At 51.7% G+C, this 27,752-nt stretch overlaps 1 protein-coding gene across 4 annotated transcripts in view; it reads right to left on the bottom strand.

Moving 5' to 3' along the window:
- Positions 1 to 729: 729 nt before the first annotated feature.
- STARD8 (StAR related lipid transfer domain containing 8) overlaps positions 730 to 27,752 on the bottom strand; it is an 82,093-nt gene continuing 55,070 nt past the window's right edge. For 2 of the 4 annotated variants that reach the window (XM_086388470.1, XM_086388471.1), the window contains 13 exons: positions 14,899 to 14,970; positions 12,735 to 12,816; positions 11,683 to 11,746; positions 8,936 to 10,338; positions 8,071 to 8,244; positions 6,051 to 6,210; positions 5,403 to 5,601; positions 4,799 to 5,009; positions 4,413 to 4,527; positions 3,907 to 4,131; positions 2,692 to 2,909; positions 2,415 to 2,591; positions 730 to 2,267 (listed from right to left, as the gene is read on the bottom strand). In XM_086388470.1, coding sequence (XP_086244596.1) covers positions 2,150 to 2,267; positions 2,415 to 2,591; positions 2,692 to 2,909; positions 3,907 to 4,131; positions 4,413 to 4,527; positions 4,799 to 5,009; positions 5,403 to 5,601; positions 6,051 to 6,210; positions 8,071 to 8,244; positions 8,936 to 10,338; positions 11,683 to 11,746; positions 12,735 to 12,816; positions 14,899 to 14,970 — 3,218 coding nt within the window. In that variant the 3' untranslated portion in view covers positions 730 to 2,149. Of the gene's footprint in view, positions 2,268 to 2,414; positions 2,592 to 2,691; positions 2,910 to 3,906; positions 4,132 to 4,412; positions 4,528 to 4,798; positions 5,010 to 5,402; positions 5,602 to 6,050; positions 6,211 to 8,070; positions 8,245 to 8,922; positions 10,339 to 11,682; positions 11,747 to 12,734; positions 12,817 to 14,898; positions 14,971 to 27,752 lie in introns of those variants that run through there. The other 2 variants (XM_086388472.1, XM_086388473.1) reach the window with 2 other exon arrangements.

Here is a 27,752-nt window from a genome sequence, read left to right as displayed (position 1 = left end):
TCACTGGCCTGTTTGGCCCAAGAGGAAGCTGAGGTTCCGAGAGAGAGAGAGAGAGAGAGAGAGAGAGACACCGTGAGCAAGCGAGCAGGACTTGTTTTCTCCAGGCTGCTCAACAGTACTCAAAGGGTGCAAACAGACTGGTTGGAAAGCCTATACTCTCTCCAGCTGCCCCTCAGAGCTTGGGAATTTTATGGCTACAGCAATGTGACCAAAAAAGTGCTTCCTACAGGAAGTCAATATGAGGAGGCCTCTCTTTGCTGGTCACTGGAGCCAAATCAGGGGCTGCCCTGAGGCGCTGAGACATGTCTTGTGGGTAGAACAGGGTCCCCAAGCTTCCTGAGACTGGGTCATAACTCTTTATCCATCAGCTTGAGCTGTGCGCAACAGAGGAAGAAAGGACAGCATAGCCAAAGGCATCCCTCCATAGGGCTATCATTAGTATGCATAAGGTCATGCTTAGGAGCTGCTCAGATAGGGGACCTGGTCAAGTCAGGGAATAGGGTTTGTGGCTTCTACTGAAGCCCTACTTCTTGGAATCCTACCTCCCCCCAGCCCCAATAAACTCCCAAAGAGAAAGACTGAAGCCTTTCCCCATTTTTCCTGCGGCCTCCCCTGGTGTCCTGTGTTAATGTTCACAACATCTGAGCCTGAAGTTGAACTGAACTTGCATCGTAACTTGTCCCTTGTCCCTGGCCAATCACCTCCGCAAAGACAACCACACAGGTAGAGTGCATCTCTAGGAATGCTTTATTGTTGCACTGGGGGGTATCACAAGGACTGTGCTCTCCACCTCCCCTGTCTCATCTTAAGTGCCCTGCCCCCCAAGGCTTGCTAGACCTCTGCCCCCACCCACAGATTATGGTACACTCATGATAGAATATGTGTGTGTGTATATATAGATAGATGTGACTGTATAATATATATATATATTTATCTATATGTACATAACACAGTTTTAATATTGATACAATACTGACTGTACAGTATTTATAGGTACAAATAAAATAGATAGGTTTAAACATTACAACTGGTTGGCTGGAACCCATCCCACTACAGTTTATTCAGCCAAAAATAACAAAGCACCAGTTGGCGTTTGGCATTTGACTTTGCATGTGAACCAACATGACTGGTAGGTGGGATAGATCAGGTTTGGATCAAGTCCCAGTGGGCTGAGATGACACTAAGCCCTTCCATCTGACGGGCTGGCTGCTTGAACCAGGGGCCAGGTCTCTGCTGGAGGGAGGGGCTGTCATATCAGCCTGCTACCACAGGCAAGAAGAGCAGAAAAAGTGATACAAACACAGATAGTGTCTCCTCACCACCATCTGCTTTTATTCAGCCTGTGCGGTGTCTGTTTACTCACTAGACATGGCAGTGCATGGCCAACGGCTACATGGGACCCCAGGGAGTGGCAGATAAAGTATGGGGCCCAAGTCAGGGGAGACTGGCTCATTGGTCTCTTGAGATCTGATAAAGGAAGGTTCTCCCCACTCTCACATCCCAAGCTAACCCAAATCGTCATGTCACCTACTGGGACCCATCGTTGCCCCCTCCTTAAATCAGCCTCGTAAAAATCAGCATCTTATTTACACAAATCAAACAGCTCATGGTGGTTGGGGCTGTGCTGTGCTCTGCCCCTGTGCCTGTCCACTCCAGTTCAATTTCTCTGCAAAAGCCAGTTCAGGATCAGTGCTGGGCCCAAAGGCAAGACCAGAACCTCCTGTCCAACCTCAAAAGGACCCTAGCAGCAAACAGGATGACTTAACCTCTCGGAATAGCAGAGAGCTGGGAGCACACACTGCTCTCTGCCTCCTCAACCCACAGGCAGGAGAGCTGAGAAGACTTTAGACTGACTGGTCGCCCCATGGACCCAGAGGGCAGTAGCTGTCTTCCTGCTCTGAAAATGACTCCTTTCTCTCAGAAGGGCAGAACACAAGTTCAGGGGTGGAGGTGGAATGGAGAGCGGACACTGAAATTCTCTTTTCCTCCCTTGTACATATGGAGGAACTTCAGGAAGTAAAGGGGACTGCATGGCCTTGCCTCTACCCTTAGGAGCAGCATCCATCTGGGAGCTCTCTGCTCTCATCCCCCCCTCACTGCCTTTGTGCCAGGGGGCCTGAGCAGTGGCACTCTGGGATCAGGCTGAGGCTCACAACTTTGTCTCAGGGCCAGCTGCCTGCAGGGTCGGGAAGGAATCCCGGATCTTTGCCACCTCCATGGCGCACAGGTGTCCGAAGACTTTGTTGTACCAGTCAGGAGAACGGCCCCTGAGGAGGTAGAAGCAGGAAGGCGTGAGTTGTGGGTTCTTCCTTTGAGCCCCTTCCAGGGACAAGGAAGATAGGACTTGCCTCCTAGGATCAGGGGCATGGGGCGGGGCAGGGGCAAGGGACACCAGGGCTGAGGGGGCTTTGTACCTGAGGTCAGCACGGCAGATGTGAGTGAGCCGGGAGCGGCCCAGGCCACAGGGTTCCATGAGGTACTGGGACGTGAGCATCAGAGCCCGCACCCCCGACTCCGGCACAGGCTGCTCAGGATCCAGGGACTGAGACACGAGGAGGCAACCCCCACGGGGCAGGTCAGAGCGCCACATCCTGTGGGGAAGGGATGCACACATTCAGCTTCCTGGCACTGGTTTCCTCCCCACCTCCCCAGTCCCCCAAGCACACAAGAGTGACAGCTCATGCCCCTCACCGGAGCACCACAAAGTCACGGCAGGGATGGGGTGCCATGCTGTCAGTGACATAGTGGTACAGCTCCACACCCGGCATCAGGGCTTCCAACACCTGGGCCCGCAGGAGATCCTCATCCCAGAGGGCCCTCTCCCGCAGGACACGGTGTAGCACCACGGCTGGAGGGGCTGCCACTTCTGTGGATGCCTTCCACACGCGCAGCGGGTGCCCGTCTGGTGCCTGTGAGCAACAAGAGGAGGGACAGGGGCGGCTGTCAGGCCTGGAGAACTCCCACTCCACCCCTGGGCAACGGCCTACCCTCACTCCAGCCCCCAACAAGGGAAGGCTGCAGGGCTACTCCGCTAACTCCAGCCAGATCCAGACAGACCAGCCCTGTGTTTCCTGTCCTCTTCCTCCTTTTCAGATTTCTGCTCCTCTGCCTGCTCAAGAGCACAAAAGATGACAGGACACATATTCTCCAAGGCCTACTAGGCTCTACCAAGCAATGGGCACAGTGCTTGGAATTTCTGGAACCAATGATGATGGTCATCCTCAATGAACTCCTCCACCTACCATGGCAAGTGGAGCACGTGCAAAGCAACAAAAGCTGCCACTCCTGGTGCCTTTTGCATGTGCCAGACCCTGTACAAGCCTCTTACCCTGATCCTGTGAGGGGGTTTTTACTATGACCATGGCAAACCTCGGACTTGTGGCCTTACTTATAATCAGAATTGGAGAAGGAACATGGCTCATGTCAAGAAGGACAGAGAGAAGTTACCTCCAGCCTGGGGCATGACTGGAGCCTTTGAACAGAGGAGGGGGCATATCAAGTTGGGGCTGGAAATGGCTGGGGAAATATAATGCTTGGGGCAGGTCTGTCCTGGCAGAAGAACAGCAGCGGTAAGAAGCACAAAGGTGGAAATGTAAGGAGCTCAGCATGACTGCGGTGCAGGGAGGGATGGGAGTGAGGCTCTAAAAGTAGTGACCTTTTAGTCAGTGCGGCCTTCTGGAAGGAGCCTTCGGGAAGGTAATGCCAGCAGGTGCTCCCCAAGACAGAGCCCTGGTCTCGCTTGCTTCTCACTTCCTTATGGTGCTTGCTCTGCTGCCTGCCATTCTCCATTCTCCATGCAGAAGCACAGTGAGAGGCGGGGCAGCTCCTTCCTTGGGGATCCTTGCACACAGCCTGTGCTCTGCCCCCTCTTGGTCCCATGGCCAGCCTGGGCAGCAAGGTCCTCACCTTCTTGCAAGCCAGCTCCGTGTGCTGGGGCCCCGGCATGCTCATCCAGCCCTTGAAGCGCTCAGCAGCATTGTGCAGCAGCTCCTGGATGCTCTCTTCCATATAGAGGCTCAGGCTTACACCAGCAGCCCGGGCCTGCCGCAGTTCAGCCAGGGCTGGGCCTGGAGGGCTGAGTTCGGCCGCACTGTAGGAGCCACACAGTTGCAGCACCATGTCTTGGGGCACCTGGGAGGGCATACACAGACTGGGTTGGGGGCCAGGGGGAGTGGCAGAAGGTCAGGAACCTCCGGTCCTAGAGCCTATGGGGTCTGCCAGGTTCATTTTAAGGGAGCAGAGCTCTGGATGCTGCAGGGTGGTAGATGAAAAACTACAGGGGAAGAGCTGAAAGTAGGAGATTGAGGCATATGTGGTCAAGATCGGCCCTATCCCTGATTTAGGGTGCAAAGGTCAGGTATGTTGGTTCTACTGGGTCTGGGAAGTAGGCAACATGGCCTAGAGTGACTCACCTGGAAAAGTTTCTTGCAGTCACTGATCATGTGTGATAAGCCCTGGGTGGCAGCCATGTTCTCACTTAAGTCCCTAGGGCCTGGCCGGCCAACTAGGCTGCGTTTGCTCTTGATCCTGGAGGGAAGGGCCAGGAAGAGAGGGCCAGGAAGAGAAGATGGCATAAGGGCACAAGACAAGCTCCCCAGAAGCCTGCTTGCCAGTCCTGAACACAAAACAATCTGTTGCCCTTTCCAAGCCCCTGCTTCACAGCGTCCAACCAGCCCCAGGCCCCTGAAGAGTCAGACTGACCCCTTGTGGTGATGCCTGGGAACTGCCGTGCCAGCCAACCAGGGCCAAAAAGCCAATGAGCCCCAAACCCTCCCTGCCATGCCCTGCCCTGTTTCACCTGGGTGAGGGGTTATCCTTCTTGGAGACGTTGAGGTGGAAAATAGAAGGTGCCAGGCACACTGCCAAGTTACCGGCTGTCATCTGGTTCTCCTCAGCAGAGGCAATGTCACTTAGGAAATAGAGCAGGGTCTGTAGTACCTCTCGGTTCTCATCGGGGAGCAGCAAGGTGGCGGCTTGTGTGGCTGCCAACCACTGATCCTTGGGGAGGACTGTGAGGAAGGCATGACAGAAGGGTTTCCTTATTCCCCAAGAGCCTCTGCATTCCAGGAATGCAGAAGGCACAGCAATCCCAATGTGAAATTGGTGAGGGGGAAGGTGGACTCTGGGGGGGTCTCTGGGTGCTAGATCAAGCCTGGCTCTAATGTGAAGTGTACCCTCGTGGAAGTCCCTGCCTTTCTTCAGGGCCTCAGTCTATCCTTCCATATAATGGGTTTGGGGAATACAATGTGGTCTTTAACAACCTTACAACTCGGCATAGAAAATCTTTCACTGAGCTCATGGGCATGGCTATACTTGCCTGCACAAGGTTTATCTTCCACAAACCCTAGGATTCAGGAAGGCTGAGAATCTGGCAAGTTACCGGGGATAGGTGGGTGACTCACGCTGGTAGATCTGCAGGAAAGTGGTAGTAAGCTTGCTGGTGAAGATGGGCTCGGGCAGGTCCCGGAAATACTGCTTCAGTAAGTCAGCCACATCATAGGCTGACTGACCCTCATAGCAGACGTTGTCAGGGGAGGTCTCATTCATTTGACGCAGGGTCTGGATCCTGGACTTCACCCCAGACTTGCGGAAGATGCCCACCTGGCCCATGGGGGGGAGGGAAGGAGACTGTGAGGCCAGCCATAGACTAGGTATCAGGAGTGTAGGGCACCCCGGAGACCCCCAAGCCTGGCAAGCTTCCTGCTAGGCAGGGTAGGAGAGAAGTGGAAAAACCAAAAAGATGAGTTTTTATAGCTTTGGGTCCAAGGAAAGAGATGGCCTTAAGGGAGATGAGTAGGAAAACAAGGTCCTAGGCTAAGGCAGGCTCCTGGTAGATGGGGGCTACTGCACTTGGGCAAGAAAAAGCTGGCACAGAGCCAGGTGAAAGGGAGCTTGGGTCCATCCTTCTTTGGCCTTCATGAATATAGGAAAAGTCTCCGTTGGGCCAGCCCGACCCAGGAGGAAGGCCAGAGTGGCTTCCCTCCCCAATCCCTCAGCCTTGGACTTCTTTCCCATTGCCATCTCTCCTCATGCTCCCTGGAAGGCCTCACCTGGTCCAGGCACTGGCTACGCAGGTAGCGCATGGCTTGCTGAATGCTCTGGGGCAGTGGCTGGCCTGTGCGCTGCACATGAATGAGGGGTGGCACCCCAAATACCTGCTGGCCCCGGTAGTTTGGTGTCTTGTTCCTCTTCATGAACTTGGGGACTGACCTATTCAAGGGAGAGATAAAAGATCAGGAATGGGGACAGGGTAGGCCCAGACACAGCTTGGAGACTGTCTCTAGTCTTGGGAACTCAGGTCCAGCTGCCCAGAGTCAACATTCATTGAGCATCCACTCTAGGCCAAGTCCTAGGGAGTCCCAGAGGAACACAGGGAGCTCTCAGTCTGGTCAAGGAGATGACTGCATTGATAGGCAGTGACAATACACATGGCCAGAAGTGAGCCAAGAACTTAAGGAAGACCCACAAGGGAGGGTAACTATACCTAGCAGGTCAGGGAAGGCTTCAGAGGGAAGGTAGAAATTCAGCCAGCTCTTGAGGGATAGGTAGGCATTGTCCCACAGGAGAAATGGGGAAAAAAGACATTCCAGGCAGACAGAAGAGCATGGTCAAAGGTAAAGAGGCAGGAACCAAATTCTACATTCAGAGAAGGGTGACTGGTCTGCTGGCCTGAATGGTGGTGTTGTTTGGGCATGGTAGAATAAAGACCCTGACAGATGAGGCAGGGTTGAAATGTGAAAGGATCATGATGGGAAGGAAGCCGGATCTTATTCTTTGACACAGGAGGGTTTTATCAGGAAAATGATCACCAAAGCTGCATTTCAGGACAATCTCCTTAGTGGCAGCATGGAAATTGAGATAGAAGAGGTATAGCTGGGGGGCCTGGGGTCCCCCTTCACCCCCTCCTCATCCATGGCACACACTCATGTAAATCCCATGTGCATCTCCCACAGACATACATAAGGCACCCGGAATGGCTCACAAGCACATGAAAAGATGCTCAACATCACTCATTATCAGAGAAGTGCAAATCAAAACCACAATGAGGTACCATTTCACGCCAGTCAGAATGGCTGCAATCCAAAAGTCTACAAGCAATAAATGCTGGAGAGGGTGTGGAGAAAAGGGAACTCTCTTACACTGTTGGTGGGAATACAAACTAGTACAGCCACTATGGAGAACAGTGTGGAGATTCCTTAAAAAACTGGAAATAGAACTGCCTTATGATCCAGCAATCACACTGCTGGACATACACACCGAGGAAACCAGAAGGGAAAGAGACACGTGTACCCCAGTGTTCATTGCAGCACTGTTTATAATAGCCAGGATATGGAAGCAACCTAGATGTCCATCAGCAGACGAATGGATAAGAAAGCTGTGGTACATATACACAATGGAGTATTACTCAGCCATTAAAAAGAATACATTTGAATCAGTTCTAATGAGGTGGATGAAACTGCAGAGTGAAGTAAGCCAGAAAGAAAAACACCAATACAGTATACTAACGCATATATATGGAATTTAGAAAGATGGCAATGATAACCCTGTATATGAGACAGCAAAAGAGACACAGATGTATAGAACAGTCTTTTGGACTCTGTGGGAGAGGGCGAGGGTGGGATGATATGGGAGAATGGCATTGAAATACGTAAATTACCACATGTGAAATGAATCGCCAGTCCAGGTTCGACACATGATATAGGGTGCTCAGGGCTGGTGCACTGGGATGACCCAGAGGGATGGGATGGGGAGGGACATGGGAGGGGGGTTCAGGATGGGGAACACATGTACACCCATGGTGGATTCATGTCAATGTATGGCAAAACCAATACAATATTGTAAAGTAAATAAATAAATAAAACTGAGATTAAAAAAAAAGAAAATAAGGCACCTGGAGTCATGCTGGCCTCTCCAGTTCCCCAGCACATCCCACCAGTCCACTGACATAAGGGCTCCGCCTGCCTGACCCACTTTCTGAGGATGACCCTCCCAGGACCCTGGAGTGGGGCAGGGAGGGATCTAAGACCTGGATAAGCAGCTCAGTGCCCACTCTGGCCCAGGAGGACTCACCAGACCCAGCCCTGTTTGTGGGGGATGGTGTACTTCTCCATGAAAGTGGTGAGCCGCAGCAGTGAGCCCTTGTGCAGGAGGTGTATCTGGCTGGCAAACTGCCGGTTGATCTCCAATGACTCTGAGTTGAGGCTGGGCCGGTGAGAGTTCTGAAAGCTGTGCCAACGGAGCTTCCTAGTGAGAGGCGAGGGGGTAGAGAAGGCTGGAGGAGCAGGTTTCAGCAAACCTTAGGAAAAGTTGTGTTCTTCTGGTCCTTTTCCTCCCCCCGCCAAAGAAAATATATACAAAGAGATGGGACCACTGTCAGCACTGCTGCGGGGCTCCAGGGTGGAGGAAGCTTAGTCTTGATTTCCAGGGCTGCCCAGAGGCCAAGATGTTGTCAGGGAGGGTGGTACAGAGATCGGGCCCATCTAGTGCCAGCAAGCAGTATGAGCCCCTCTTCCATTCAAGACTGCAGGGGAGGGGCTTCTCTGAAAAACCCAGAATAGTGAAGCTGGGGATCAGAGACCATCTCCTGCAATGCCCTTGATTTACACATGGGCTACCTAAAACCCAAAAGGAGCTACAGTTTGCACAGGCCGTAGCAGAGGCAGGTCCTAAAGCTTACATTCTAGATTCCCGAGTCCCGTACTTTCTTTTTCTCTTCTGGGACTGGCTGCAGCCAGGCAATCACTCAGCCCCTAAGAACTTTCCCCTGTGCCTTGTGACTAAAAAACTGGAAGTGGGAAAGGGGGACATGGAGGGCGGATAAGGAAGGGAGGGGAGAAAAGGGGTAAGGGAAGAGATGAGAGGAGGGGGAGGGAAAGGGAGAAGGGAGAAAGAGAGACAACAGAATCCTTGCCCCACCCTTACCCTGAACTCCCACCTGCAGGGTCTGGTAAGTGAGGCCCCGACACCTGAATCTCGTCGCTCACGGGATACTGATGTCTGGAGTCCAGTTGGGGACCCTGTAGCCTCAGCCTCGTTCATGGAGTTCCTGCTACTATCCAGCTCACTGGAGGAGGCCACAGTGTCGGAAACGTGTCCTTCTTCCACAGACAGGCTGGAGGAAGAGGTTGGTTCTCCCACTGAATGTGTCTCCTCCTCATGATCCTGGGCAAAGCCTGGGGCCCCAGTCTCTGACTGTGCCAGGAACTTAGCCTTGGCAGGGGTCTGAGGCTGAGCCAGGACTCCAAGTTGCACATCCACCTGGCCCAGGGCTAGGGACTCCCTGAGGGCTGGAGCCTCTCCCTGGGTCCGAGCCTCACCGGTCTGGCCTTCCACTCCATCGGTGGCTATTTCTACTGTTGAAGTGGCCTCCTCCTCTACTTCCTCCTCCTCCTCTTCTTCCTTATCTCCAGGCCCCAGGTCTGGGCACATGGCCTGAGACCAGAGCTCTACCCGCTGCTGCAACCCCCACACGTGCTGGAGGATGTCATCCAGGTGAGTGTAGCTGTCCCCACCTTCCTCCTCCTCCTCTTCAGCCTCGGCCCCAGCCAGTACAGGCTCAGCTGGATACAGCTCTGGCATGTTGTCATAGATGCTGGTGTGGCTACCTGTGGAGCCACAGGAGCCCCGGCGCCCTTCATGGCCCCAGTGCCTACCCGGCTGCCAATCTGCCAGGCGGTGTCCATCCTCTGGGCACAGGCTCTCAATGGACAAGGAACGAGGGAATGTGCCTGGTTTGTGGTCTCTGGGCACATGCACCAGGCAATCACCCTGGTGTGCCCGCGGAGGAGGCTGGAACATGGCCACAGGCCAGGCCTCCCAGGCCCTCTGAGTCTCAGCGCTACTGCCACTGGCTGATGTGGCCGCCTGGTTCTTGGCCCGATAGAGGAAGCCATGGCGACTTCGGAAAGAGAAGGCTTTGGCAACCTTTTCTGAGGTGACTGAGCTGTGCTCCAGATCTGCTTGCCGGCCTCCACCCTTTTCCTTCCGTCTGAGAGACTCAAGGTGCTTGAGGAAGCTCTGGGAACGGTGCTTCTTGGTTTTGTCCCGGGGGCCCTCCTGGCCCCGAGTGGGGCTGAAGAAGGGCCAGTGACTTGGGCTGGAAGAATGGCCTAGCAAGGGCAGATCCGCTGGCTCAGGTGGTAGGCTCACAGTGATGGCAGGCAGGGAGGTGGCACTAAGCTCAGTGAGGACGCCCTCACAGCTAGAGGTCACTGGCAGGTCAGGGCTTGCTGGGGCCAACAAGTCAGAGGAACCCATGCGAGACCACTGCTTATTTTCTCGCTCAAAGGTCCAGTGGTTGCTGATGGTACAGTGCTCTTCCTCCTCTGAGTCTTCATTCTGAGAAGAGCATCACAGGGTAGGGTCACGGGTAGCCAGTCCACAAGCCCTTTCTTGGGCTCCACTCTCTGCCTCCAAACTCTTTGGGGACTTGGGGGCAAAGGGCCCTGCTCTCTGACTGAGAACACATCCTCAGAGTAGGAGGCACTCCTCGGCACTCTGGGAGTGCCGGAAGAAGCCAGGAGTCATGGAGAAAGCCTGGATGGAGGGTAGTGGTCATCTGGTCAATGAAATCCCTACCCATTTTTACAGACAGGGAAACCTAAACAAATGAGAAGCTGCTTGCCCAAGGTCATGGCAACCCACTTCAGTATTCTTGCCGGGAGAATTCCATGGACAGAGGAGCCTGAAGGGCTATAGTCCATGGGGTTCCAAAGAGTCAGACGTGACTGAGGGACTAACAATTTCACTTTCAAGTGAATGACACAGCAGGGCTGGAATCCAAGCATCCCTGACATCCTGTCCTCAGCAGCCTCCCAGCGAGTCTTGAGGCTATAGTCTTAGATAAGAATCCCAGAATGCCAGAGCTAGAAAGGATATTTTACATTTTCTAGTTTTCTACTTTGCAAAGTGGGGACGCTGAGGAACAGAGAGGGGAAGAACTTTGTCCAAAGTCACTGAAAAGTCAGTGCAGAGCTGGGGCTAGGAGCCCAGGCTCTCCTGTTTCCCTGGCGACTTGTTTACGGCAGGCCTCTGGTGGAAAAAGCTCCAGAGAAAAACCCATAAAGCCTGACCCCAGGGAAGGGTAGGTTCATTTCCCCACCTTCCAGGGCTACATGCAGACTCAGAGCCATCTTAGTTCCTACAATCCCAGACTAGCAGAGTCAGAAAGGTTTTTGGAGGGTATTAATGCTGCTCTCAATTCATTGTAGAGCTGGAGAAAATGAGGCTTAGTGTAAGACTTCGTGAAGTGAGATTGGACATCCTGACTTCTAAGATCTTCTAAGATCATATAGGCCATGATTTTCCATCACATTATTCTGTCTCTGCCCCCAGTGAAGGAATTTTTGCCATCACAGAGAAGGCATGTAGGCAGATGGACTTCCCTGAGGGATGTCCATCACTAGGTCAAGTTATTAGAAAATCCAGGAGGGAGTGGTGGGCTGATAAGGCTGAGTGATGCTATGAGTCAGGGTACTTTTTCTCATACCCCAACTTTGAGACCAGGCTAGCCGAAACCCAGCAGCCTCATAAACGTACATCCTACTCCCAGGCTGGAGCAAGGCACCACCCTGGACAGCCCAGCCTCCTAGGACACTGGACTAGTTTCATAAGTTGTTCGTGTTCGTCCTGGGTTCGCCATGGTGCCACAAGACCACAGACCCTATCCTTGCCCTAACTCACCTGCTTGCATTGAAAATGAACCTCCAGTTTCATCGAGGCACAACTGTTCAAGGTCATCAGCCTCCTGCAAGTAACACAAAGCAGGGTTCACCCAAGGGTCACAAGCCACCGAGCCTGCAGGGACTAGCCTAGGACACTAGGAAGATGCCGTCCACTGCTTCACATGCTCAAGACATCAAAACATCTCCCAAGTCCCTGTGTTCATGAAGGTTTCAGTGCTAGACATGATGCTGTAGAAATTATGGGCTCTTGTCCTCTAGGAACTTACAGATGTGAGACAAAAAATAAAAACAGCCACTACAGAGATGGGACACATTCAAGAACAGAGCAGACAGAAGGCATAGAGGGCACACAGAGGGTGGGACGAGCAACTTCCCTGAAGGCAGGGGGGGTGCAGTCAAAGAGAAGTCTTGCTGGAGAACAGAAATGGGATTTGGATCGACAGAGAGACAGAGACTCCTATCCCAGTCTTCAACCAAAGCCTGTGACAAGGTAGAGAGGGAAATGGTCAATAAACAGACCAGTGCATGTGTGAGGGGTAGACTGAGGCTGATAAGGTTGGGCAGAGCCATGTTGCAAAAGGCCTCAGGTGTCATGCTAAAAAAGCTTTAGACTTCTTTCTGCAGACGGCGACATATTTCAAGCAGAGGAGCACTCACTGGGAAGCTGACTCTGGTGGCTCTTGTGGAGTTGTATCAGAGCAAGGATGGGAATGCAGAGATGGAAGATAGGAAGGCCAGTTAGAAGGATGGATCCAAGAAGTCGTGGTTTGGCCTCAAAAAGTAGAGGGGGACAAATTAGAGGAATGTTTGGAGGCTCTAACTGAAGGGAAATAAAAGGCCAAAGACCTTGGCTTTCTAGTGCCTGGGGGTGGGCAGTGAGGATATCACAGGCACAGAGACAGAGTGAAGAGTGAAGAGCATGAGAGCAGCAGATAAGCTTTGTTAATAGGCAGGTTACTCTGTCAGGGGGGCAAGGATGGCTTTTTTTTCCCACGAGGAAGCCCCAAGCCAGGCCCATGACCTCCCAGGCCTAGCCCTTAGCCCCCCTACCTGCACAGGGCCCCCAAAGAGTCCTCGTCCAAAAAACTGTGGTCCTTCTTCACAGAGCCAATATCCACAGGAAACAAACCTTCTGTATGGCAGAGAAAAGCAGAGATGAGTCTAGAGCAGCAGGTTAGAAACTCAGTGCCAGGGACCCTGCAGTGAGAAGAAGGGGGAGCAGGCAGCAGGGAGCCAGGCAGGCGAGAGCTGAGGAGGAGGAGAAAGGCTGCAGTGAAGGAGGGACCCAGGGAGCTCACGGTTGGCCACAGGGGGAAGATCAAGGAGAAGACAGAAAAGTCAAGCTGGACAAGAGGACCCATCAGTCAGTGAGGCAGGTTCATGCGGGAGGCTGCTCAAGACGGGGAACCTCCTCTCTGGCCCAAGGTGAACCAGGGGGACCAGGAAAAGAACAAGGACACTGTGCAGTCAAACAATAGCTCCCTTTCCCTTCTGCTCAGAGCAAGAGCACCTGCTCCCTGGGGTTTGAGAAGGGAAAGGGGGAGAGGAAGGAGCGGAGGAAGAGGAGAGAATACCTGCAAAATCTCACACCTCTCTGCCTACTGGTAAAACAAGCCCATGAACTCATTTACTAATGTTAATTGAGCACCAACTTTCTGCTAGACACTGGGGACACAACAGCGAATGAGACAAAAATGATCCAAGCTTTCATGGAGTTTGCGCTCTCACAGGGGCAACAGATGGTGAACAGTATGCGAGAGAAACAAAGTATGCTGTTACAAATGCTAGCAAAGACATGAGCCAGGGTGACAGGGTAAAGAGAGGCCTTACTAAGGCTGAGCCCTGAAGAGCAAGAAGGGGTCAACTGGGCCAGGAGTCTGGGAGAAAGTCTCCAGCAGGACCAAAACTAAGGCTCCAAGGAGGGCGAGAGTCTGGTGTGAGCAGGTGGTAGGAAGAAGCCCAGAGAGTAGTGAGCAAAGTGGAGAGAAGCACGTGGAAGCTGGGCGATGCAGTTTTGTCGGCTAGAACAAAGCGTTGCCGCTCACTTCATTTTGGGTGTGCCATGAAGCCCACGGAGGAGTGAGTGACAGAGTGGAGTGGGGTATACTGTGGTCAGGCCTGCACTCCCTGGGTCACTCTAGCTGCTGAACATCAGAGTAGAGGACGGAGTGTAGAAAGGAGGCTGTAGCACTAGGCTGGGCGAACAGATCACACTAATGTGACAGTTAAGGCGATATGAAGTGGATAGATTCAAGATATAGTCTGGAGGGAGCAGGGTCTTGCTGAAGGGTTAGATACAGGCACAAAGGAAAAGAGAACCAGAGGATGATGTCGGGATGTGGGGCTTAGGTGGTGGTGGCGCCATCAGGTGGTAACATCTTAGACGGCTGTCAGACAGCTGAGCAAAGATACTGAACTGAGAGTTGAAGCGATGAATCTGGAGTTTGGGCCTAAGGGCTGGACAGAGAGACATTGGGGAGTCATCAGAATATACATGGTGCTCAGAAAAGGATCTCCTCAGAGATAAATGTCCACAGAGAAGAAGGGCTAGGACAGAGCCCTGGGACACTCTAACAATGAGAACAGTTAGAGGAAGCTGAGCCGGTGAAGGAGACTGAGAGTGGCTGCCAGAAAGCCGGGAGAAGAGGGTAGTCCAGGAGCTGGAATGGCCAACTGCACTGAATGCTACTGCGAGATTAAGTCAGGTCTGAGAAGTGACCGCTGAATTTGACCACATGTAGGTCCCTGGTGAACTTGACAAGGACTGTTTTGTTAGTGAGGTGGGGATGAAGCCAAGATACAAGTGGGGATGTGGGAAGAATGGAAACAGCAAGTATGAACAACTCTAGAGAAAAACAGAAAAATGAAGGAAAGCAGAGAAATAAGGCCGTTGAGAGGGGAGGTGAAAGCAGGGCTACCCGAGTGCACCCTCCATGTTACGTCTACATAAATACCTTCCCTGGGAGCTGTGCAGAGCAGCAGCCCTGCCTGAGACAAGGTGCTTTAACATATGGGAGACCCCAGAACTTGTGAGAGCTGATGAGAAGGCAGGAGAAAAGACAGGACAGAGGTTGTAACGATGGGAGCAGGCCAGGATAAACAGCTTCTTGTGTGGTGGGAGAAAAAAAATCTTACGGGCCCCATGTTCCAACTGAAAAATGGAGGGATAAGGCAACTCTGGGGTGGGGCAGGGGGAACCACTGAGTGACCTTACCTTCAAAAAGCTGAGCATACTTAGGGAAGCCTGTTGCTCGGAGCCACCTGCATGCTTTTTTGGCCTCAGCTTCTAAAACAGATGAGAGGAAGAGAGACAGGCAGAGGAAGAAGGTTAGCAGGTGCTGGCGGCAAGCCACCCTGGATATGCACACTTGAACCTCCAGCAGGGAAGCACCTATAGCTCTGGTGACCTGGAAATGACAAGAGAAGCACAAAGGAGCTATCGCATTCCCTCCATGTCACAGCTAGGATTTCCTTTCTGCTCCCCAAACCCTACTCCCTGGATGTGGTGGGACACCTCTCTCACACCGTATTCTCTGCCCAAGAACAGGACCACCACCAGCAACAACTCTAAGGAACATCTGGGGTCCAGGAATACTGCCAGGGGAAGAAACCACCACTGTGTCTTCATCCACTCCTTCCCCCACCACCGGGGGTCACCCCCTTCCACAGCCCAGGTCCAGCTAGGGATACAAAATGTTCAACAGCGTTATTCTGTTTTCCATCATCATACCTAGTATTCCCCAGCATTCTGATAACAAATCTCATTTAACAGACACCATAAGCTGTGCGGATTTTAATATGCTTATTTTACACATATCCAAATAGGTTCAGAAAGGAAGGGCTCATCTGTAAGTCTCACACCATAAGGCAGTAGTGCAGAGGCCAGAGTTCAAGCTCAGTGTGATCCCCGCTCAAGGTTCTGACCCCTTCTAACAAAGCAGCTCTTCTCCCCCATCACCAAGGTCCAGGTGAGGATGCCTCCATCCCCATGGGGCTTCCCCGGACTGCTCCAGCCCTCCCCCATGGCTTGGCCTCTTTGTGGCACAACCCAATGCTGACTGTCCAGCTGACAGTGCTGGCTTATGGGAGTCTTGGAGGGCAATGGCTGGGTTAGCCTCCCAACTCTGCCCTGGGAGTGCCTGGCACAGGGTAAGGTACCCCTGATAGCCTCAGTGGAGACTTGCAGGTGGACTAAAGCCACAGTGGAGGCGCTCCTGGCCATGGCAGGCTGAATATCTGCAGCAGAACCCTGGGACTGCCCAATTCCCCACCCATGGTGCCAGGGAGCAGTGGGGCTGGGGCCATGGGAGCTGTCATTGATGTTGGGGCCACAGAGAGGCTGCCGCCTCTGCAGAGCTGCTCTGCCCATGGATTCCTGCCCCCACATTTCTTCCACTTCCTTACAGACTATAACCAGGAGCCTCCAAGGAGACTGGTGGGGATTTTCCAAGACAGGAAGAGCTCTCTCCCCAGTGGTCTCCCACAGGGAAATCCAAGATGAGATTCTGGCAGCCAGGAATCATAAGTAAAGGACACAAATGTATTTCAGAGATCCTAGGTGGGTAGACAAGGGAAGGAAGAATGTGGGAAGGTGGAAGTTGGTCGGAAAAAGATAGCCTGACCAAGGGTCACTAATGAGGAGTTGTTGCAGAGAAGAAAAGGCTCTGAAGCCTCTGGAGCCCCTAAGGGCTTAATGGGCCAAGGGCAGGGGTGGGAATGAACACTCTGCATTTCTGAGAGCGTGTGCATTGGTTGCTGCTGTCCCAGTATCTGTCTCTGCAAGTAACTGTAGCCAAGTTTGCTCATGTCCGTGATCCACATAGATCAGTGTGGGACCATGCACCCGGATACACTCCCCCTCAGCCACCTCAGTCTGTACCCACACCTGCATCTGTGTGCACACGTGTTTTACGTCACTATAACCTTCTAACCTATGACAGAGATTTAGGAATCATGAGGACCTCTGAGAGGTACTGGAAAGTGTTTGCTCCCACAGAGCCCAGCTAGCAGTACCTCAGCCCCTCTGGCAGGGGGCAATGCTAGACCAGAAAAGGATCTGGATCTCTAGGTCAGTGGTGATCCGGGGACATAGTGAGAACAGCCCTAAGGAACTTCACTCCAGCCCAGGCCGCATTTGACGGACATGGTTTTGCTGGTAGGACAGCTGAGCCAGCTGCCACAGCCACTTCCCTGTCTTTTGCTCCTACCAGCCCCCTGGGAAAAGGCCACCCGAGGCAGGGGGACCACCCTTCAGGATCAGGTCTGCATGTCAGGAACACATGTAGCCTGAAGACCACTGTAGCCTCTGGTCACTCATGGCTTAGAGGCAGAACAAGGAGGAGGCAGCAGAGGGAGACACATCCGGATGCCCTTCCTGAGCCTGGAGGAGATGGAAGACGGCAGAAATGAAGTCCTGATCTTACACATCTGCACATTTCACCTGAGTCACAAGGGGCCGTGGGAGAGGGGAAGGCTGCCCACTACCCTAGTGCTTGGCAGTAGCCCTGGCCAGGGTTGGTGGGAAGGGAACCAGCTCACTCAGGTGGGTGCCAAGGCTTTTCATTCATACATAGAGCCCTCTGTGCTGTGCTGTGCTTAGTCGTTCAGTCTCATCCGACTCTTTGCGATCCCATGGACTGTAGCCCGCCAGGCTCCTCTGTACATGGGGATTCTCCAGGCAAGAATACTAGAGTGGGTTGCTATCCTCCTGGCGATCTTCCCAACCCTGGGATCGAACCCAGGTCTCCCACATTGGGAGCCCAAGAATTGGGAAGCCCAAGAATACTGGAGTGGGTAGCCTAGCCCTTTTCCAGAAGATCTTCCTGACCCAGGAAACGAACCATGGTCTCCTGCATTGCAGGCAGATTCTTTACCAGCTGAGCTACCAGGGAAGCCCTTAGAGCCCTCTAGCTTCCTGCTATTCAAAGTGTGATCATTAGACTAGCGGCATCGGCTTCACCTTGGAACTTGTTAGAAAGGCAGAATCCCAGACTTTCTGAAACAGAATCTACATTTAAGTAAGTCCTTGAGTGATCTGCATGCACATTAGAGTTTGGGAAGCACTGGCACAAATCAGCTAGCTCAGGGATTTTCACCCGTGGACGCACATTAGAATCAACTAGGAAGCTTTGTAAAACTACCAATCCCTGGGAGCCCCACCCCCAGAGGCCGATTTAATTGATCTGTGGTAAGACTCTCCAAATCAGTATTTTTTAAAAGCTACAGTATAGACATACTGGAAATGGCCCAAGGGACTTTACCAAATCACACAGAATTAAGTGTCACAACTGAAATTACTACCATCTTTTAATTCCATGTCCTGTGCTCTTTCCATTGTATTATGGCACTTGCCTTCAGATGCCACATAAACAAAAGGCTTAGATTCAAAGGAACCAACTCCAGGTCCCCAAACTTTTTTCTGCCCTTCTGATCTAGTGGAGTGACAAGTCTGAGTTCAAATCCTGGTCAGTCACTTGCTCTCTGACTAAGCAGTCTGACTAGCTAATTCTCTAACTTTGGGCAAGTTGTTTAACCTCTCTCTGACTCAGTATTCTTTTCTGTAAAATGACAAAAATAGAATCCACCTCTAATAGCTACTGAGAACATTAAATAAAATACCAGGGATAAAAAGCACTGGCACATTGTACTGAGCATTCAGCAGAGAGTTACTACCCAACACTGACAGGAGGGTCCCAAGGAAAAAGAGAAAATGGGAGAAAAAGACCCAACTAGTATTCTTTTCTGGGCCTGGATAATGGCTGCATCTATACCTCTGTCAGAATTGGAACTAGATGGCTCAAGGAAGTGAGAGTAGGAGGCAGAATTATCAAAGAGGCCACAATAATTCCAAAAGACAAAGCAGCCAAGGGGTTAGAAGCAGGGTCTGAATGAATCCTCAACAGCACCTCCTGGCAGGAATCTAAAGAATGTAATGGCTTATTACCTGCCAGGATGTCAGGGACATTGGCTCCTGACAATAGACCACCTCACAGAGGCTTGAGAGGCCCTGAGGCTCCCTCCCAGATGGAGTGGTCAGGGGCTTTTGTCTTAGTGATTAAGGGCTGAGCTAAGGTGCTTTGCTTTGTCCTTCCCACCAATCCTAGCCTGGCCAGGCTGGGGCCAGGAGTGACCACCCATCCCCAGTAGTCAGTCAGTGTCCCTGGGGCTGGGGCTCAGGGAGCCCAGACCAACGATTGCCTTATGTGCCTGGCAGGAAGAGTGACACTGGGCAGGCTGAGACGAGTGATGGAGGAATGTCTGTGGCCCCTGGTCCTGCCTGTGTCCAGATGTGCGAATTCCAACAGTTTTAACTACTATGTTCTGCAGGCCATTTTGCTGGCCAAGACTAGGGTAATATGCCAGGACAGGTCAGGGACTGCATCCAGCTGGCACAAGCTGTATTCCACTAAGATTTAAGCCGCGATTCCCTGGGGAGGGGCCCAGCCGATCCCCTCAAGGGTTGGGGGAGAGGACATACTAGAATGCTCCAGAGTCAATCATGCCTCAGTCTCCCAAAGGGAATGACAAAGAAGAACTAGCTGAGCAGCAGTGTACTGTCTCAGGGGTAAATGACAGTATCTACACCTACACTTCCACAGGCCACATCCAGGGATCCTCTTAGCACTGCACATTTTTCTATACAGAGGAGGATACAATGAAGAGAAAAGCAGGGCTTCTGTTTTAGAGAAACTCTACATGAACAAGGGAAGAGTTTATGGACTCAGGAAAAAGGCAGCACTATTTCCCACTGAGGAAATACAATAACACCCAAAGATGATACCTGAGTTGGAGAAAAAGCTTTGTCCAATCAAGCTGACTCTCCCACTTGCTGCCTAAATCATCATATGCAACTTGCTTTACTCTCTAAGCTTTGGTTTCCAAATCTACAATTTGGGGACTAACAACTTTACTGCCTACCTCTGAGGTTACTGTGTGCATCTGGCTGGGTTCTGTCTGATTTTGAGAGGCTGTATGAAAGTTATCATCAGAGAGGGCTGCTTTTAATAAGACAACTTGAACTTTGTATCCAGAGTCTTTAAAGTTCAGTTCAGATTGTGTCCTAGGTATAAAGAAGTGGGAAAGTGAGCTAGGAGAAGAAAAGACAATCAACAACTAAGCTGCCAGAGCTCGGGTCTCATCCAGCCACTCTCCTCACTCGCCAGTCACCCCTCTTCACACCACTGTCGGGGAACTCAAGGCCTTTATGCCTTTGGTTACCCTGTGGGCTGTGAGATAGCTGCTGCCCAAGTCCTGGTTCAGCCTGCTCCCTCCCAACCCAAAATCCGGCTCAGGCCTCAGGACTGGGCAAGATCCAGGGCCTAGGACAAGAAAGGGGTAGATGTCACAGAGGCCCAAATCAAAGTGTTCTTGTTACTACCAGAGCAGTCCCCTCTCGATTTGGGTACATATTATAATCTGGGGAACTTGAAAATGCCAGTGCCCGAGGCCCAATTAAATCATGACCAATTAAATCAGACTCTCTGGAGATATAATTAGTTTTGTTTTGTTTTTGAGAGCTCTCCAGGTGATTTGAAAGCACACCCAGGATCGAGAACCGCTGCCCAAAACAGACATAACCTGGTAAAAAAAAGCCACAGCATAGGTCTTCAGAAATATTCTATCCAGAGGCTACACTCAGGCCTGTTCTTATCACTGGCTCATGCTCTCTTTGGGGCCAACGAACAGTGATGTGAATGCATGTGATAGACATCTGCAGGTGTCTGTGAAGGCAATTTATTCAGTTAGCTGACTTATTCCATGAGGCAGCTTTCAACAAACTTGGTTTCGTTTCTCTTACTTAGCTGCCTATTTGGAAGGGCATCTCCCCCGTGGCCCTCAATGCAGGATGAGTGATAGTCAGTCAGTCATGTCAGATTCTTTGTGACCACATAGACTGCAGCCCACCAGGTTCCTTTGTCCATGACATTCTCCAGGCAAGAACACTGGAGTGGGTTGCCATTTCCTTCTCCAGGGTGAATGCAGGATGGGTATCTCCAAAACAAGGTTTGTTTCAGCATGGTGTCTCCCACCTCCAGTGAGCCTAGGGGAAAGAGCCAATGTTCAGAGGGGTGAAGAAAGCCCTGGGAGGCTGCTGTCTATGTGACAACCCAAGGTCCCAGGTATCTATGTGACAACTCAAGTTTCCAGGGTGGACTCTGTGAGGCCAAGCTGGTCGCCCTCTGGTAGGCAGAGGGGCCACTGACCACTCGTCTTGCTGTTGCACGTGGGAAATGCCAAGTCCTAGCAAAGAGCTTCTCAGATCATTTCTCTTGGTTGATGCAGCTCTCAGTTCTTCTGCCCACCCCTATTCCTAGAGAGGGACCTCACTTGAGGAGGTGTTGGCCTTCCAGCAGAGGGCTCGGATCTCAGCTGACCCCAAGTGCTTGTGACCTGCTCCTTCCACTCTCCCATAAGATTACACTAAGGGGCCTTGGCCATGAGAAATGTGTCCACTCAGCCCCGAGGCAGTACTTCATTTGAATTTGCACAAAGGGGTCTGTGGGATTTGTTCTGACCCTGGCAAAGGTGCTGCAACAGGTGACCACCCAGATATGCACCTCTCTGTCTGGGAGACTGATGGAGAAGGGCCTTCACAAGGGCCAAGACTAAGAGTTGTCATGGATGCCGGGACTGTCAAGACTTCCCCTCCTGACCTTGCAGCGGACATGCCGGGGTCTACCATGCTCTGTCTACTGGGAGGTCAGGTGTACTGGTTGTCTCTCCTGCTCTTAGCTGGAATCACAACTCTAACTAGGTTCTTCCAGGGGAGGGGGAAAGGGAGACTGAGACCAAAATAACTCTTATCCCACATTCCAACCGTTGCAGGAGGGGTGCCGCAGCAAGGACTGCTGATGTCAAGTGGCCGAGCTTGATAGTGCTAGACACTGACTGGCCTCTGGTGGCTGGGCAGAACTCGGGGCCCCTGCTGCACCTGTTCGGATGTGAGCCCTGGTCTCAGCTAGAGCTACTGTGGGACTGGGTGGCAACAAAATGAAGCCACAAAATCTACTTGCTGGCCAGTGGCAGGTTCACAGGTGTGGCCCTCCTTCTCTAACACTCCATGTCCATGCCATGGCCATGAGGCCACAAGGATTCTCAACCAGAGACAATTTAACCCCCCCCCCCACCCATCACTACCACAGGAGACCTTGGGCAATGTTGGGAGACATTTTTGGTCATCACAACTGGGGAAGGATGCTGCTAGTATCTACCGAGTAGAGGTCAGGGATGCTACTAAACATCCTATAATGCACAGGACACCTCCCATAATAAAAGAAAGCTTGACTCCAGACCTGAAGTGTAAGAGACCAGGAACAGCAGCTTCCTTCCACCTTACCTGGGGGCCTCAAGCACCTCCAGGCAGCCCCAGCCCACCTTGGGGATGTCCTGAGAAGTGAGGTGAAGAATGAATGCAATGTTCACTGTAGGTCCCTTATCTCTGGACACTGTGGACCCCTTTCAGCATCAGCCAGGGGAGGTGACAGTTCTTATTTTTGGAGTTTTTATAAATATGGAAGTGATATAAGGAACTTCCAACTGTGCTCTGTCTCCACACACATACACAAAGCTGTAGCCCAAGCTGCAGTATGCAGCCATAAGTGGAGGAGGGCCATGAGGGCCCTGTGGCTAAGCCAGACTTCTGGCCTGCTGGGGCTGCTTGAGAATTTGGGTCCAGAGGCGGCCCGGTCTGTGGTCTCCTAGGCAAGCACTTGATGCAGCAGAGCCAAAGCAGACAGCTGACATTTTGCCTGGCACAGGGCTTCCTTGTGAAAGTGAAGGTCAAAGCTGTCACCTGCTCTGCCACAGAGGCTCCATTAGCTTTCTTGCCCTCAGGGGATCCTGTCCCCTATCCGGATCATCCCAGGTGCTCTGACAAGGTCATGGGAGACAAGGAAAGACAGGTGTTTTAATAATTCACGTGCTACTCCATCACTTCCAGTTCCCAGCCTGGAGGCAAGAGATACCCGCCTAACTGGTATGGGGCAGATGGAACTGCCCTCCACTGTGGTATGGGTGAACAGGGTACTGGATCCAAAGTCAGGAGAACTACATTCTGATCTTAGCTCCACTAGGAACCTGTCAGATGACCTTGGGCAAGCCAGTACCTCCATCTAAGTGGCAGTTTCCCTATCTTTCAATGGCCACTCACCAAAATCTAGACCCAGAACAGAAGTATGTGTGATTGGTAGAGAGGGGAGCCTCCTCTTGCATGCTCTCTTCTGGGAGACTCAAGAAAGAACCCTCAATAGGGACCAAGAACAAACCCATCTTTCCCTTCCAATTCAGCTCTCCTGATTTCTGGCCTCCAAAGGCACCAAACATTAAGGCTTAAACCTCTAGTCAGGCTGGTCTGTCCTCTCTCTGCTCATGTATTTAGCCACCAAATTCTATCCATTTTTCCATCCAACAGTCACGATTTCCCATGCCCAATCGTGCTCCAGGTTCTCATGCCTGGATTATTTCCGCCCTGCAAGTTCCCAGCCTCCAGGCTGTCCTTTCAACAGGTCATCCTGCCAGCTTCTTCTCCAAAGAGCCCAGCTCTGACCTGGCCACTCTCCTAGTCTGCAACCTAATGGGCTCCCCACTGCCCACAGCTGGGGCAGACATCAAACTGATTTCCACCTCCACACTCAAGACCCGGCCTGACTTGAAGCTGCAAATTCCTATTATTTATCACGATGAAGGTCAGACACCCTATCCCATGAAGACTTCATTCCCTGATCTCTCACCAACCCCCTAACACCCAGTTAAATTAAGTGCCCCCCCCGAATATTTCCATTACCTTCTCGACAGCATGTATCTGTTTCCCCCATTCCACTGGAGCTCCAGCAATTGGGTCCTTTGTATCTCAGTCTCCCCAGTGCTATGTGGTGTAGGCTACTGCATGCTCTGGCAACACCTAGATAGGAAGTCCTGTTTCCCAACTAAACATCGTGCAGACCTTTGACTTCACCCCCTCCTCTGGCATCTCCACAGTGGGGACACAGAACTGAGCTGCTGCTGCTGCTAAGTCACTTCAGTCGTGTCTGACTCTGTGCGACCCCATAGACGGCAGTCCACCAGGCTCCCCCGTCCCTGGGATTCTCCAGGCAAGAACACTGGAGTAGGTTGCCATTTCCTTCTCCAATGCATGAAAGTGAAAAGTGAAAGTGAAGTCGCTCAGTCGTGTCCAACTCCTAGCGACCCTGTGGACTGCAGCCTACCAGGCTCCTCTGCCCATGTGATTTTCCAGGCAAGAGTACTGGAGTGGGGTGCCATTGCCTTCTCCACAGAACTGAGCACACATCTGCAATTCAGCAGACTGGCTGACTGGCAGCCCACCTTGCCCCAGGGCAGAAACCATACATTCAGGAACCAAGGACCAAAGGTGTGAGAATAGAAGATAAACTCTGGATGAGGGTGGAGGCATTCTGCCTCATGGAGCACTTAGCTCTCCCATCCCAAGCTCCTGTGAGCACGCAAACTTACTTAAGAGAAGGGACATCCACCATCTTCTGCTTCCCTTTCCTGTTCTGCAAAATGTTGGTGCTCACCTGTTTTGACCCTGTACCACCACTTCTACATCCCAACCCCCCTTCCTAAACCCAACTTCCCTTTCCTCTTGCTGAGGCCAAATATAAACTTCTGGGCAGGAAATGCCTTGAAGGAGCTTGGCCCCACCCTGAGATCCAGAGAAAATTGTCTCTGACAGAAAAGATATAGGCCTGAGAGAAGTAGCCTCCTCAGGCCAGGTCTGCTCTCCTCTGGAAGCCAACAGACACAAGCCTGCCTTGGAGCCCAGCAGTGGCCAAAGGGAGGGCTGGGACAAGGAGTTCAAAGGAGAAGGTGGGGACAGGGGTGATGATAGGAATGCTCAGGCCATGGTGAGGTGAAGGGAAGGAAAACCCCAAAGAGTGGCCTGATGGCCGTGTTAGGACTCCAGAGCATACAGGTTCTGCAGTACGGTGAGTGGGAAGAGTAACAAGCTAGTGATCTGAAGACCTGACTTTTAGTCCTAGCTCTGCTACTTCTCAGCTCTGGCTGTGATCATTATTGATAACAATTTTTATGATACTGAATGTAATTATGTTGTGCATTAAGAATAATTCATGATAGACACTAATATTTACTTACTATGTGCCAGACCCTGAGCTAAGGACTTTATATAGATCATACTGGATAAGACTTTATTTCTCTATGCCACAGTATCCTCATCTGTCAAGTAGCATTACAATCATAGTACTGACAAAATGAGGTATTTGCAAATATAAAATGAGATAATAATCATAGCAGCCAAAGGGCAACAAGTCATCATTATTGTCCCAGGCATTAGATTAGGTACTTTTTATATGATTTATGTTATTGAGCCTTCATAACAACCCTGTGAGGTTAGTGCTCTGATAATATCTCTATTTGATCAATGAGAAAACTGAGGCCCACAGCTACAGAGTAATTTCCCAAGGTCATCAGTGAAGAAGTGGTGGTCCAAGATCCACACTGAGGCAGTCTGGCTCCAGAGTCAGAGCCACTACATTAGAATCCTCATTATATAGGAGAAATCTTCTAGGCCACAGACATAAAAAAACATATACCAGTTTTTCTGCAGTATGAACCATTAACTTGAAGTAAGTTCCCAGTAGTAGAGAAGCACCTGATCATGCTGTATCTCTTTGGTCTCCACAACAGCCCTGTCCAAGGCTGGCCTGCTGGACAAAAGGGAAACTAAGGCTATGAAACGTCAGTTCAGTTCAGTTGCTCAGTCATGTCCAACTCTTTGTGGCCCCATGGACTGCAGCATGCCAGGCTCCCCTGAAAGGTCAAATGGTTTCTATTGGACTACAGATGAAACCAAGAAACTGAGTAAATGCCCACAGCCCTCCTGTTGATCTGTTCTCACGTCAGCATCCCCAGGCTCTCCCCTCCAAATCCACTCCCCCTTGGTTGCGTATTTATTCAACCAATATTACCTGAGCACCTACTCTGCACTGGGCCCTATGGTAGGCACCAAGGTCTGAAAACTGAACAAACATTGAACTCTCCTAGAGTACCTGGCAAGAGCTGGTACTAGGCCCTCCTTCTCAGGGAGGCAGAGGCTAAGATGGACTGTCCTTGAAGCACCCCCTGGAGCTCATTTGGAGGCAAGTAACAGAATGAGCTCGAAAGTAACGGAGCTGGCAGCTGGTAAAACCTGAGGGAAGTAAGCTCGCAGCACCCGAGAGCCCTGAGGTGGGAACACTGGAGGGAGGACTAGAGCATCTAGACAAAAGCCCCTCACATACATACCCAATTTAGCATGTGCCAGGCCAGCTGCAGGGCTCACAAAAGTGAATCCAGCCAGCTACCCACGTGCCCCTAACCACCCACACCTTCTAAATAATACAACCTGGTTGTGAAGATAGCTCACTAAAATGTCTCTTCTCCTAATGCCACCTAGCAGCCTGCTCTCCACCCTCAGTGCAGGAAAGTGCTAATCAGGCAGGCCTGCTGCCATCAGAACAATCCCCACTCCCTCCTGCACACCCGCCCCCACCTCAGCGCAGCTCTGCTTTAGATACCCAGCCCTCAGTGTTTTCTCTCCTCTTCATCTGTCAACCCTGGGGGTCTGGAACATGCAAGGACCTGGGGACTGTATGTACAGGACTCGGTGATTGCTGGTGGGTGTGGGGAGCAGTCAGGCAGGGGTGGGAGACTCGAGATTTAGCTCTTGCCTCCCAGGCAGGCATCTGGGAAAGGGAAGGGGAAAGCATGACACAGTCGCTAAGGATGTGGGTGGTGGACTCAGACTGCCTGTGTCCTGATCCCAGCTCCATCACCCTCGAGCCGCATGACCTTGGGGAAGTTCTTTTAACCTCTCCCTGATTCAGTTTCTTCATACATAACATGGGGGTGATTATAGCAGTACCCACCTTACTGAATTGTCATGGGAGCTAAGTAAATTCAAATGTGTCAAGAATTGAGAAGAATTCCCTATTGTTCTTGGTGTTACCATTGTTACTAAGTCTCTTTCAGAGTAATAAATGTCACTAAAGGAGCCCGGAGGAAGGGAGCCCTGGAGGCAGGCACAGTCAGGAAGAGCTTTTCAGGAGGAGGCAGAATCTGAAATGACAGAAAAGTCCAGACTTAGGCCCGAGAGGTGGCAGGTTTGAGTATAGCATGTCTCCAAGTTAGTGAGAAATAGCAGTGACAAGGTAGAAGAAAGTACTACTAAACAACAATAACAGTGAGAGTGCTATTTATACTATTGGATTTCATATTCAGCAACCCCTGAGGTAAGTACATACCTTCATCTCACAGCTGACAGAGGCTGGAAGCTCACAGAGGTTACAGAATTTGCCTAAAGTCACCCAGTGCTGCATTATACCAGAGTCGCCACTCCTCACAGTGACACTGTCCTGCCCCGGGCATCCTGTGTACACTTCAGGGGGTGTTTTGCTTTGACTCCATTCTGGCCCCTTTCCCACATGACCCTCTCTGTTTGTCCCATTTACAAGACACTACTCAGGTGGGGGCTGCTCAGACCAGATGTTTGGGGCAACGTGCTTCCCAAGCTCATTGCCCTTGCCTGCCTGACTTGACTTCAACCTAGAGCAGAAAAGTTGGCTGCAAGTGCCTCTCTCGCACCTCAGACAGGCCTGCCTCTGCAGCCCAGATAAAGGACAGGAAATCCTCAGGCACCTCCCCTAGAGGTCCCTCCCTCTACCATGGGAACAGAACTACAGCCTGGGCAGAGGTTCCTCTGCAGTGGGGAAGCTGCCAAGTCAGCCCCAGCAGCCTTGGCTGCTGGGGTGTGGTTTGGGGGAAACGGGGAAGGCTGAGGGTCAGAAGACATGGGTTCCAAATCCTTCCTCCCTGGAGACTGAGCGCTTCCTCTCTCTGGGCCTCAGGTGGGGATCAGCCAGGAACCTGCTGCAGGGATCACATGGTCTGTCTGACTGGGTTGCTCTGTGAACAGAATGCGGTCATGGAACTGAAAGTCCCTTGGAAACTTTAAAGAAATGGTAGGACTCGTCACTGTCATCATCACTGACTGCTAGAGGCATGGCTGAGCTGGTGCTTCTCCCCATCTGATTCACACTTCTAGGCCCCACT

The sequence above is a fragment of the Bos grunniens genome, chromosome X (assembly GCF_055505025.1).
Source record: "Bos grunniens cultivar Pamir isolate PY7600 chromosome X, Bosgru_T2T1.0, whole genome shotgun sequence".
NCBI lineage: Eukaryota > Metazoa > Chordata > Mammalia > Artiodactyla > Bovidae > Bos > Bos grunniens.
This window is presented reverse-complemented; position numbering and strand designations above follow the sequence as displayed.